General features: G+C 34.7%; 1 protein-coding gene across 48 annotated transcripts in view; it reads left to right on the plus strand.

The window, feature by feature from the left end:
- PTPRD (protein tyrosine phosphatase receptor type D) overlaps nucleotides 1-14,206 on the plus strand; it is a 1,187,151-nt gene that overhangs the window by 948,761 nt on the left and 224,184 nt on the right. For 25 of the 48 annotated variants that reach the window (XM_039567532.1, XM_010392896.4, XM_019281930.1 and 22 more), the window contains one exon: nucleotides 12,227-12,375. In XM_039567532.1, coding sequence (XP_039423466.1) covers nucleotides 12,227-12,375 — 149 coding nt within the window. The remainder of the gene's footprint in view (nucleotides 1-12,226; nucleotides 12,376-14,206) is intronic. The other 23 variants (XM_039567544.1, XM_010392930.4, XM_010392906.3 and 20 more) reach the window with 1 other exon arrangement.

A 14,206-nucleotide genomic window follows, 5' to 3' on the forward strand; every position in this document is an offset into this window, starting at 1 on the left:
TTCTGATACCAGAATGGAGTTCCTTGATCAGTAGAGGCTCCTGCATTGGCAAGACTGAGAACTATACTTCTTTTCACTCTACCCAGCAGATATATTCCTGTATACCCATGCACAACTAATTACATAATCACAACAAAAGGCCTTTATATATAGTGTTGTTATGCTACAGGCTGATACAAAAGTTAAGCTTGTTTGTATCAACTTAATATGCTGCTATCTATTGAGGAGGGAGAAAGCGCACAAAGGTTTAAACCTTTTATTCTTAATCATTGAATAAGAATAAGAATCATTGCTGGGGTTAACGCCAAACACATAAAAAATACATCTTCTACTTCAGTGGGCTGATTTTCATCTCTGTCAGTAATAATTTTGTATTAATTCTTCTCCCCAACTTCCTTTTGTTTTGGTACCATATATTGTGTTACATTGCATTGCTATTTTTACAGTGAGAAGTTAAGAGTACTGAAACCAAAAACTTAAAAGATTTTTTTTCCTGGAATTTTTTGAAAGCTGTTTACTTTTAAAAGAGGATTTGTTTTACAAGAGCAAGCATCAAAGTCTAACTTCTCAGTTTTTATTGCTAACTCTAATTAGAATTTTTTCCAGCTGTGTGTGCCAGCTTATGACACAGTACTATGCCAAATTATTGGACAACCAGAAGCTGCTTTTCTAAAGGCATTCAGTGAAGGAACAATACATGTAGTAATTGATTCTTGTGATTTATGAACAATACAGTAATTCATTCAAGAGGTTTTACTATTATTTTATGAGAGGCTTTGCATGTGAAAGAACATAAAGATTAAATTACAACTTTCCAGACAGCCTTTGGGAGCAAGCAACTTTTATACACACTAAAATCAAAGCTTTCAAACACTCTTAATTTTTTACTAAAGATACGTGACTGACTGGCAGTATAGTAACATGTAAAGATCTTATTTTTACTTAAATTTTTACTTCAGTAGACCTAAGATTCATCTTGGTTTAGGTTATACTTCTGCCCTGTTTCACCACTAATTTCTGCTTTTCTTTTGCTTTTTATCATTTCTTTATTCATGAAATGAGCTATTTTTTAGCTTTTTTCTTATTCCTGTCTGTCCATTTTATATTTATTGGATATTTCAGGGCAGCTGTTTTGATTTCTGTCTGGTGACCTGCCGTATCCATTGCATCCCCAGCTTCAGTAATCTAACCTCATATGAATTTGTGTCAGTAGTTTCAGTTTTGTTGTGAGAAATTTATTTCTGGTTATATTTTTATATTCAGAAGGAAAAAATCAGAGAAAAAAATAAGAAGTTTTGCAAAAATGCAGATTTTATTCTACCTTTTATATTCTTTCTATAAGCAGACTGTGGCTTTGATGATGGAGTGCAGTGGCTGATCACTTGGTATTTTCTACGTTTTGAATAGGCCATTGAGATTCAGACATACAGAAATACGAATCCATTGACAGCAAACCAAATTTCTCGATTGTCTTCACAAATGAACAATCTGCCATTTTCAAGTATACATTCAACGGGTTGCTGAAGCTTGATGTGGAAAATACAATTTCCTTAAATCTCTTATTTCTGAACATGCATGTTAAATCTAAACGTATCTATACATATTTACTGTTACCTAGATGAATATTTTAAGTAACTGCCATAATTAACATGGTTTCTTAATTAAAGCATTCAATTCTATTATTTAATGGACACACACAATATTAATTATATACCACTGATTTAAATTATGATGCAGGATGATACATTTTGCAGAAATAATTTATTATCATTTATAGAAGATAACCACTTAGTGTCAAAACTAGCAGTTCTTACTCAGTACACTTGTGCAGTGTGAGCTCATGTCTTTAGAGAAAAGAGTGTTAATTAAACCAACATTTTGCAATATTGATATGCAGCGGACTGCAGTTTTCAAAGACTAACAGGTTTTTCAAAGAGCTACGTATTTCCACTGACACTTCAAATTTAGATTTGAGTGGGGTTTGTTTGTTCATTTTTGTTTTCTTTGCCCTGATAGAAGTGTCACCCATGTAGTTAAGTAGATAGGACTTAAACATTTCATTCAACGCATGAGCACAAATCCTTACGCAAATTTTGTAAATACAGTGGTGGTAACGACTGTAATACTCCTGCCTATGTTTTGTGACATAATCTAAGTAACATAATCCTGGAAGTAAGTAAATTGAGACATGGAGTTTAAGTAATTTGCCTGAAGCTAAACAGCAAGCAATTAACAGAGATGGGATTAGAATTACAAAGATTTGGCTCTCAGCCCTCTATTCTGTCCAAGAGCCAGCTGCCACTTCCAGTGCTTTTGGCTTCCAGTTCTATCTCTTGAGACTAAACTTTGAATTTGTTTTCTTCATACTGCTTATATATGAACTTTAAAGGAAAGTATGAATAAGACTTATTATTCTTTTTTATTTTTATAGTAGTTGTAAAGAAAGTATCTGCCTTTGCAAGAAAAATGAAGCATGAAATCATTCTTGGTAGTCACATTTTAATAATTTCTACTTTTCTTTTAAAGACGGGCATGAATCATGCTTTCTAATTATGATAGAGATTTCAGAGTGAAAATCTCTATGACCGGACAAATGTAATTTTTTTCTTTATTTATTTTAAGAAAAAGGGCTTTATTGTGTCCTCCAAAGTCTTATGTCCTTCTTTTAATAGCGCTTGACTGAATATCAGCTGTATGTAGTGTTATGATTTCTTGGTATCTCTTTTAAAAAGAAGAATAAACATGGGTTAAAGATGGAAGAATGGAAGATATAATTAGTGAGAGATAGATGAGATAGGTGTAAGCTAGGCACAGCACTGTGGGTTCGGATTATCTACTTTGATATATGTTTAACCACTAAAAATTACATTAAAAATCCCTGAAGTAACCAGTGACTGAAGTGACTAACCATGCAAGATTCTTGCAAAGCAAGTGTAATGCTATACAAGATATCGAATAATTGTATTTTCAGTGATTTTAGGTAATAGGTGGTAGAATAAATTTCCTTGTATGAAGTGATATTACATATCAGAATTAAAACAGAAATGAACTTCTAGTAATTAGAGGTTTACCTTTACGTGATGGTACGTTTCTTCTGATTATGTTTCTGCTTTTCAGTCAAATCCATGATCCAGCAACACTCTGTTGTGCATATCTTTGTATGAGGTTTTAGTTCTCGTATTCTTACATGCTTTATAATTTGCTTTATATTTATGCTGGCATAATTTTGCTAGAGACAATCTAGAACAATGCAGCTCCTGTAGAAGTTTGTGGAGCAGATGAACCTTGAGTACCTTACAAGTAGTATTTCTTGCATTTTTGCAGTGCATTGTCCTTAATGACAACAAAATGTGGCTGGTATTTATGGCAGGACAAATACACAGTAGGACACTGAAAATACAGTATCAAAAATAATGCCTGTGTAAATACATTCTGATCAGTGCTTTTATGTCTTCCTAGCTGTATCCCAGAGCAGACTGCTTGTACTGTGTTAACCGTACTGATGTATTGTAAGTGACTTGTAGGCAAGTAACTGGGACAGCCCACTGGGGCCTTTAGTCACTGAATCTTTTCTAATATCTGTAAACAGTTTTGTGACCTAGTTTATGAATGTCTGCTTATTCATCAGCAGTGCATCATCCTATGGGCCATGCTAACCTGTCTTACAGTACAGCTGAAGTTGGGCTGCATTGCACAGCTTACAGAGCATTGCTGGTTAGAGGAGTATGTATTCTGTCTACTTGGTTAGACACTTAATTTAGGCTTCATGGAATTGATTCTTGTAGGTAAAGGGTAAATGTTGGTTTATAACTAATAGAGGGAGGTGTTGATCTAGTTTTGGGACAAAGCAAGCCTAACTTAGTAAGAAGGGAAGAGACTTACGAGTCTCTACTAATTAGGTTTTAAAATTTTTATTATTTTATAGCAGCTTTAATGATACTGTCTTTTTTTAACCAGTTTACCTCCATAAATTATGCTTATGTCGTCATGTCATCTCCTAATGCTGTTCTGCAAGTAGAAAGTCATCTTCAACCCCTTAATGCCCCATTTTGCATATGTTCATATGGGCTGTGTGATTTGATTAGGCACAAGCATACTTCTGCTTGGAGTTACGAGAATTTGCTTATGTGGATGCCTTGTCAAGCATTAACACTGAATCATATTAGTATGTAGAGTCAGTATTATTACTAGATAGTTGATTTTGCTTTCACAGTCAGTAATCATCAGTTTGCCCTGTGTATAAATGGCAAGGTATGCGTTTTGTTGTTTTTAGATAAATAAAATATGAGTGGAAGTTTCACTTAGTTGTTACAGTGCCCCAGTTTTATGCTTCCTCATTTTGGTACCTGTGTTGAGGGTTTTAGTAAGACTGAAACACTTCTAAAGGTCATCCTCCTGGTCATAACCCAGATATTCTGAGTCCCTAACTGAAACCTGTAGTGTCTCATCATTCCTACTCTTCTCTGAGAGCAAAACTCTTCTGGAAAGAGATCAGCTTGCCTGGCATTTTAAAATCCAGTGCTTCTTCTTTGCACATCGAAAAGGAGTGCCAGTTCTCAGTTACCAAATAATTCATAGGCTGTCCTCAGACATCAAAATTGGAAAATGAAGCAGTAGAGAGCTTTGAAGCGGAATTTCCTTTCGTTAAATTAGTGAATATGACAAGGTTATGTAATATTCCTGGGGGATAAAGTGGTGCACGTCACTAACCTTTTAGATTCAAGAGGCATCATGCTTTTTATTTGTGGCTGAAAGAAGGCTTAGTACTGGATTAACTGTCAAGGTCGTCTTTCTAACTCAGGTAAATTAAGCCCCACCTAGCTTTTACATATACTTTTGTGATAAATTCTATGTATATGCACAAGCTTATACCTATTTGTTTTGTATTGTGCATTTGAACATGTGCTGGTTTATGACTTAAATATATGCAGTTGGGTTAATATAATGGATAGTGGGTCACTAGCACTGGAATTCCTATAGCCATGGGGAAAAAAAAGGGAGAATTCTTGACCTCCTATACGTTTAATGGATAGTGAGTATTACTTAGTTGTATGCCTGCATCTTTCAGTGCTCACATTAGTGAAACACTAGAACCAAGAATCCTGATTCTCTTTTCTTGAACTCTAATATAAACCAGATTTTTTTGTACAAACAACTGAAGAGACCCTGGAGTAAATAAGGGCAGATTTAGAAGCAAATGTATACCACTTTCATTTTCTGTTGCAATATTTAAACGAAGGCTGAAGTTTGTATTTAAACTAATGGCTATGTTGCACTGATAGCTAAAGCTGTTCACCCAGCTTGAGGAATGAAGGCAAGAGGGCATGGTGTGGGAGTAGGCCTGGCTTTGGGAGGTTTCTCCTTTAGTCTGATCATCCATGAGACCGACTCTGATGGCTCATAAGCCCTGGCTGCCTGTTAGGCTTAGCACAGTATTGCTCTGACAGGGAAGTAGTTAATGGCTGGTCTGAGCTGTACACTACATGTTCTAATAGTTTGTCATGAAACCAGCTTAAATTGCTAGTGGCCTGAGACAGTTTTAATAGAAAAAGCACAGTAATAAATACTTTTTCAGCTTCTTTCTACTTCAAATATAAGTATATTTGTCTATAGTATTAGTAAAAGGCCTTTTTCAGAGGTTTTTCACATAGGTTCTTCATATTTGCAAAAGCCTTTTTTTCCTCTCAGTTATTATAAGCTGAAAATGGACGTGTGTGTATGTGTGAATGATATTAGTTGGCAAATAAATGTCTGCTGCTGTCTGTGTTGGTTCATATACCTCCCATGTCCCTCGGGCTCAGATAATGTCTGTCTCTAAAAAAGCATACATAATCCACAATGAAATGAGCTGGTAACAAGGTTTGCAGAGCTTAGAGGTACAAATTAAATATGTGCTATTTTAACATTAGACCTTTTGGAAAATGTAACCCACCTGTTCGACTTGTGAGGCCTTACTTGTAAGTCTGTAATTTGATTTTGTATTTCAGGGAATAGTGAACCTAATGATCAGCCTACTAAACTGACACTGTGCATTGCAGGAAATTTGAAAACGTAAATATAGGGTTGACTTTCCATATTTTCCTTGAGAGATCAGCAAGCGATATTTTTATTTTTTTGAGCTGTGTACTAAATCTGAAGGGTGTGTATGCTCTGGCAGATTGAAGGTTGGGAGCTGGAGATGACTGCTAAATTGGAAAAGTAGCCCCAAAGAACCAACCAGAAGTCTCCCTCTAAAACCAGTCCTTTGTTCTGAGTGCTTTTGCTTTTAGAAGAATATGTGTAGCAGAAAGAAGGTGGGGCGAGGAGTGTTTCAATTATATTATCAAGATTTTATGAGTATTGTAGGGGCTGAGTTTCTGAGAGGATGCTGTGAAATAGCTTGATTTCCTTTTCCCTGACTTTTGGGAAATGTGTGTTTGTACCTGGAAATAGTTTCTGTGAACAAAATGGATCAGGATTTTCAGCTGGACTTCATTGGCATGTCTGAAATGCATTTAATAGTTCAAAGATACAAAACTGATAATTTTCATTCACAGGATAATAAAACTATTCACCTGCTCAGGGTATGATGATATTTGAAGAGGGTGTTGTTGCTATCCTTGCTGAAGGATGTTAAGGCAGGTACAGTTTTAAGAGATTCACAGTGAGAGACAGAAAAATTTCACAGTTTATGACTGACAGACAAGAGCTTTTAGGAACATACTACTTGTTAACTTAAGAATTTCTTTATGCAGATTTCATGAATACAAATTATTTCTCATCCTTGTAGAAATAAAAACTAATTAGCTCTCCCACATAGAGTGAGATATGCAGATCCTCTGTAAGTGCAGGTTAGAATTAAGGTGAAACAATTACTTGTAACAATGATCAGTCTAACTTATGTCACAAATTATTACTAAGGAGTAAATTAGCAGCGAATGCTGTAAATGAAGTGTGTTTTGAAATTTCTATTAAGTACTTTTCTATTAAGTGCTATGTATATGTTTTTTAATATATTAACTACCCGAGGAATTGTGAAAATAACAACAAATCATGTAATTTGTAATACATGAATACAGTATCAGACTGAGATTACATGCAACATTTGCCTATTTGTTCATTTTTACCTGGACAGGAATCTTCACCACCTTCACCATCATTAAATATGAACCAGTGTGGCCTTTTTATTTAGCGGCCTATAAGTCTGTGGAATACAGTGAATGTTGCAAAATGGGAAATGGGGTGAAAAAAGGAGGTTTTTTGGTTTGGTTTGATTCAGTTTGTGGGGTTTTTTTGTTTGGTTGGGGGATTTTTTTGTGGTTGTTTTTTTATTCTGTTTATTTAGATTTTTACTGTGTGTCAGAAATTTCTGTGTGTAATTTGACATGGGAAGAATTACTTCAGAATTTTTTACTCTGAGTGAGTCTGGTCACATACCCCCTGAAACTTTATGCTGCTAGACCAGTAATATAAAAGGGCTCAATGCTAAGTGAAAATTATTTTTATGATTGTATGTGTGCAGTATTCCAAAGTGCATGGGCACCTGCCAGACCACATTGTTTACTCTGCTCTCAACCTGAAAACATTTAATGGGAACAGTTGTGATCATCATCTTCCAACTTTTATTGCTACAAAATGAGTCTTTATAACTGAAAAAGTTACTGTAATTTTTAGAGTTTCCTCAAATACATGTCAATTTATAAGTAAACGGGGCATTTGAAAGAAGGGTCTTTGCATTTTCAGTTTTTTCTGATGTGTTTATTCACCCTTGCTATGTATGCTTACAAGGGATACGATATGATATGATTTATGCCAGTTCTTATTCTAAGCTAGTAAACTTTTTCATATTTCAGGCATATGATGAAGTTTAATCTTAAACTGAATTATTTTATACTAGGAACTTCTGTACACCCCAGAGAATCTAGAAACAAATGCATTAGGCTCTGCATCCTCTATATTCTTGTCCATAGTAAGTCCACATGGTGAACTAGCTGTAGTAGGACTGCACACATCCCCTTAGCTCTCACGTCAAAGAAGGTGAAGTCTTATCCTCGTATTCACTTTTTTATTAGAGGACTATGTCCATAAAAACGTCTCTACACAAGAATAGTTTGCAGTAGCAGTAGAAAGAAGGGGGCTGAAGTAGTAATTTCAAAAGTATTTTGTCAGACATTTTATTTGAGTGCAGAGGAAAAGTGATACATATCCTTAAAGCACAGCACAGAGCAGTAACTTTAAAATGGATAATTCTATGACATGATGAAATGTAAATTAATTAATTCCATTCAATATTTCAGAATTCTACTTAAACTTTAAAAAAACTATGTGGAGGCGCAAAAGGGAAGAAGGAACTGTCTTATGCTCATGCCAGGATATTCAAATGTTCCAATCAAAATGAGTTGTTTTAGTGTCACATTACAAATATATTTTATGGAGCCCTAATGTGCAAAAACACTCCACTTCCATCTGAACAGTGGTAAACCATCTCTATTTCAGAAGTTCCTGTGCCCGGCGACGGCTTGACTGTTCATTGAAGCAGCAGCCTAATTTCTATGGGTTTAAACTCTTCAAAACAAATAAATGCAAGCTCAGTGTATTTAAGATGAGGTAGCAATAAATTCAATTTTCCTTCATATATTAAGAGTGTGATTTGCAGTGGTTTAATAGTTATCTCTTTGGCTTCTCAAGAGTCCCAGCAAGAATTGCATACTGTGTAGCAGATGGTGGGAGCCTGCAGCTCTTGAATGACAAGGCCTGTGGTACTCTTCAGAAGTCCAAGTTACAGATATCTTCTACTCTAATTTTTTTTTTTTTTAGTTTGACAAGGTATCAAAATTCAGTATTAGTATGACTATCTGGGTAGGCACTGGTATATAAACAAGCAAAACTTGGGTGTTCTTGCATTTCAAAGATAATATTGCAGCAATTTTGATGATGCCCTCAAGAGAATTCAAGTGCAGAAATATGAGATGCTGATTTTAAATGAATTTCACTTATTTTGTTTTCATTACACTCCTGTTATTTTAACTGTATTTATTGATATGTTACCAAGTAAAGTTCCAAAAGTGCTGAAGACTGTGGTACCATAGTTGGTAACATATTACATCTTTTTTTTTTTTGACAGATTTAATTGCAGTGGAAGTTTCCCATATAGATTGTTGCTGTGCTTAATGAACTGTGCTGCGGAGAGTTTTTCTTGAACTATGCACTGCTGTTGTTAAGGGAGATCAAAAATAGTTGTCAGTTCTCAATCAAAATTGCCCTCATGTTAATAAGCACAACTGTGTGTGCACTTTAATTGTGTTTGCTATCAGAGTGCCTAGCAGTATAGGTCATAATCAATGTCAAGAAACCAACAGCATTAATTGTGGAGATAATTTGTGTCAAACTTTAATTAACAACTTTTATAAAGGCAACAAATACTACTTTTCATTTTTGCTTCTGCTGGGTTGTGATTTCGCATACCTTTACACTAATAGTGGTTACCTTATATGTAACAAGATGAACATGTTAATTGAGTAACAAAGAGGGATTGCATAATACTTACCTGTCTTCATGGCAGATAATTTTATAAATTTATTTATGTTCTAATAATAATTTATCTTCTCTGATGCCATATGATACCTGAAAGATAATTTAGTTACTTCCAAGATTAGGTATTGGAGGAAAGTTGTAGCAATGTTTTTTATAGGAATTACTTATGTAAAAAGAAGATTTGACCAGATACATACCTTTTTTTTCAGCTAGGTTATGGTCTAAGTGAAAGCCAAAGTTCCCTTCAATACTGGATTGTGAAGCTTTTTTACTGATGCAGATAATATTAGTCATATCATACAAGAAGGTGGTTTTTATTTACAGCCTTAAACCCTTGTTTTCTTGAAAAATGTCCACAAGTTGAAAATTGCATCATTATGTTCAGCTGCCCTTGTTTTCTGTCTCTGATGCTACATGGTTAACGAACAGCTTTATTTTTCCAGCAAAAATTCACATAGGACTGCAAAAATACTGTTGTTCAGGTAGCTGGAGCCATGTTAAGTATTCAGCCCTATTTCTGCAACTCCCCGGTGTAGATAATAATGCTCTGCAGAGGCTAGCATGCAGTTTCTGTGAAGGAGTCGTGGCAGCTGTAGTCCTTTAGTCCTTTGCCAGGTTTGGGACAGTTCTACATGAAGAAATCATTAGAAAACTGCTTGTACCTCTAACGGCAGTTAAGTTTGGTGGAAGATTTTTAATTTTATTTATTACTATATGTTCTATTTGCTGCCTCTGAGCTACTGTACATAGTTATTGCATGCTGTTGGACTTCTTCATGAAGTGTATCTCTTTTAGTGGCTTGAGTTCTAACAGTGAATTCACAAAATGTCAAAAAAAAATTAGAAGAGAATGGCAGCATGTCATTTTTCGCTTCGTGGCACATGATCACAACTTGTGCCACAGAATGTCAGTAGATCGGATTCAGTCTCTTTACACAGTGCTGAGTTAAAACATACATAGAAAGGGTTCAAAAAGAGGACTTTTGGTGAAACCCAGATGCTCTTCATCAGAATATATTTTTGTATTTTTTGTGGTCCAGGCATAAAGCCTGTGACTTGGGAAAGGATTTCTAATTTCTTCACTCTATGTGTGTTTTATTTGCTATGGTTTTGGCAATTCTTGACATCAGAGAAGTTCTTTCATAATTTTCCCATGGCAGTAGTGGAGCACTGTACTGCTGAGATGTGCTCTTGCATTTGGGTTTAGGTACATTTTCACCGGGAAAATTAGCAGAGTGGGTACTGTTCTAGGACTGTTGAGCATTCTGAAATGTTAAAAACTAAGACATTTTCCTGACATTCCTATTAAAGAAAAGAGCATGCAGATTTTCAGGAACATCATATTTTTTTAAAAATCCTTTTTTACATTAGAGGTAAGGTAAAAAATTTCCCTAATTTCATTTTGTGAAATGGCATCTTGGCATTAAAATATTTCAGGACTTCTTCCAGTGTTGCATATGTGCATGACTGTAGGCCGCTGTGTTTCTTACATTCAAATAATGCTGACAAGAAATGGTGTGTATGGAAAGACCAGTTTTGCAGAATAAGGGGTTAGACATCAGAACTAAAGAGCAGCAACATGGAAATGAAAACTAGTACAGAAGAGGTACACACCTGTCAGAACTAAGAGAGGAAAGTGAAGAAGAGGGAAGAGGTGGGAAACATAAAGCAGCTGACTGCTGGTATTTGAAGATGAGAACAAAAATTATTTGCAACAGATGCTATAAAGCAACTACTGCTCAGGATGGCTTCATAGCAAAGACCTGGTTTTTTTTGCCATTTATTGTTTCTAAGTTCTCACCTCATATAATTTAAATCAGTATCTGAAGGTGTATTGGATCTTAAGAATTTTTTTGGCTAAGAAAGAGAATGATTTAAATATTTACAGGAATTTTTCAACATTTTTGTTCTCTGTTTGGATGTAATCTTACAGATTTCAATATTTTTATCTATAGAAGTTGTGTCTTGTGTTGCTCTAAGTTTGAAAATTTTGTCTCACCACAAATCAAATAATAAATTAATTTTGATTTGTTGTAACAGAAATAAAGGGAAAAAGAATAATTAATTAAAATGACATTTCATACTTCCAAAACTGTTTCTCCATTTATCTCTCCTTTCCTGTTGTTGCTGTAGTTGGATCTTATTTTAGTTCTCCTTTCTGACGTAGTAGAGTTCGGGAGTGAACAGGAGCTGTACACAAAACTGTGCCCAAGGATAAATCTCTCTTCTTTTAGTCCTTTCTGCCTGGAGTCTTAATACATAGTAATTTACCTCCACCATGCAAAATTACAAATGCTTTCTCCTAAATGTCACTGATTTTAATGTCTCAAAGGTGAGAATCCTGTTTTCATGACACCCTGTGATCATAGCATCAAGTAGTGAATCATGATATTGTTCCAGTTGATTGATGAGCTCATTTTGTAACAGAAGTCAAATTGGATTTTTTATTTATAATGGTGATAAAATATAATGTGTGATCTTGATATTCCAATGCCATCAGATTTCACTTTTAATATAAATTTCACTCATAAAATCTGTAAGTACTTTCCTGACCTTTTAGGGTTTTTTTAATAATGCTTTCTTTTGCAGGTGAATGATATCACTGGAAAAACGAAGCAGTTCCTTCTTTTTAAATTTTGGAATCTTTATGTGACTTTTTTAAAATTTATTTTTACTGCTTGGATTAATTTGGTTAATTTTTTTGTTTGTTTCAGCACCACCGAAGTTTACAAGAACTCCCGTTGACCAGACAGGGGTTTCAGGAGGAGTCGCCTCATTCATCTGTCAAGCCACAGGAGATCCAAGACCTAAAATTGTCTGGAATAAAAAAGGAAAGAAAGTCAGCAATCAGAGATTTGAGGTATTAGGTCCATTGTTCTGTTCCTCTGAAAAACATTTTATTCCAACCTTGTTTTTAATCCCAGTATGTGTGTTTTATTAATAGTGATTTAGCAAAATATAATTAGCTATCAGAGATAATTTGGTGGGAGCAGTCTCGGGAAGTTTTTAATTTTCAAAACTGGCTATGCATAGAACCATTAAAGAGAAAAGTGCTGCTGCTGTTTTCTAAGCTAGCATGGTTGAACTGAGGAGCTTTGTGGTGCCTCTGCTCAGTTTGCTGTCTCGTGAAGGAGCTGCTGGGGACATGAGCTGAGCAGTGATTGCTGTCTCCGAAAGCAAACCACCTCCTTTTATGACAAGGTGCATCGAGCAGTCCTAGTCTTTGCTTCTGCTGCCACAATTCCTTACCCCTGTTGAGGAAAGAGACAAAAGGGGCACTGTAGTTCCTGCTGCTGAAGAGGGAAAGTAAAACTTGCTTGCTTTTGATTCTTTTCTTAACAATAAATTAGGAAAAGGCTTAGAGAAAGATGTTTCTCTCCACAACCTTCAGTTAAAGGAAACAGTGAAAATAATCTGCTCAAAGGATTCTGGTTATTTGGGGGAAATAAGAAAACAAGAATTTTTCCCTCTTGTAGTGGCAGGAATAATTGATGTCAGATACGGCTTGACCTTTAATGTGAAGAAAAAACTCAGAAAATGGAGGAAAACTTTTAGAAGAGATACCAAAACTTGCACTATGAGTGTATAATTGTCTCTTAAATGTTTTCAATGTTAAATAAGATACTTCTGTTTGCTTAAAAACAACTATTCTAAGGTAAATGATTTATGTATAAAACAGTTGTGACATGCATTTTATGGGCAAGTGATCTAATATATAGTTATTAACAACTGACTGAATATCAAAGTTCTGTATATTAATTTGAAATAATGTTTGAGAAGATTGCTTGTCCTGGCTTTCAGGTTAGATTTTTTTTAGAAGAACTGCATTTCTTCTATAAACCAAATTTATTTTAATAATTTTTGTTTCAAAAAATACCTAAAGGCATTGGAATTTGTTCATTAACCATTATAATTTTTGGCTTGTGTATTTACTACAACATGAAAAATAAAACCATGAATTTAACTGTTACCTTCTAGTGCCAAAAACTGCACTTTGCAGAGCATATGTGGAGCTGTATTGGCTAGAGGGATTAGCATAGAATTTTTGTCAGAAATTCTACACAATTTATCCTCTTCTGTTCACAGAACTTTCACTCAAAGTGAATTCTAAACAGAGAAAGATTGTGCATGTATATGTTTACTGTGTGTTATTCTGCAATGAGTCGTGGTTTATTTCCTTAATATATTTCTAGGTACCTGTGTACCTGATTTTAGGGAGAATAAGCAAAAATAAAGTAGGTTTTTTTCCATTAAAATTATTTGAAAGTAACTATCAAAATAACCTTACAATGTTTCAAAAATGCCTTTAGTGGATTGTTGAACAAATGGTATAGCCAAGGAAGATGGATTGTATTTCAAAGAAATAGATGACACTTGCCAAGTTTATAATTTTTATCATCTCCACTGAGCAGAGCAGTTTCAAAGTGTGCAGAGAAAATCATTATTTTAAGCAGCTTTTCTTCCTGTTCAAAGTAAGACCATTAATTCATGCCATAGAATCTCTAAATAAGATAAGAAAAGCAGTAGAAATTAGATTCCAAAAAGACATATGAAACTTTCGGAAAACACAAAATGTCTGAGATAGTCAGCTAAACAAGTAAGAGAATGATTAGTTTGGTTTCTTTTCCTCTTCTTTCACAGTAATATTTTGTATATTTCTCTGAGTTACTTAATGGTACAAGACATCAAAATGT

This window comes from Corvus cornix, chromosome Z (genome assembly GCF_000738735.6).
Source record: "Corvus cornix cornix isolate S_Up_H32 chromosome Z, ASM73873v5, whole genome shotgun sequence".
NCBI classification, from domain to species: domain Eukaryota; kingdom Metazoa; phylum Chordata; class Aves; order Passeriformes; family Corvidae; genus Corvus; species Corvus cornix.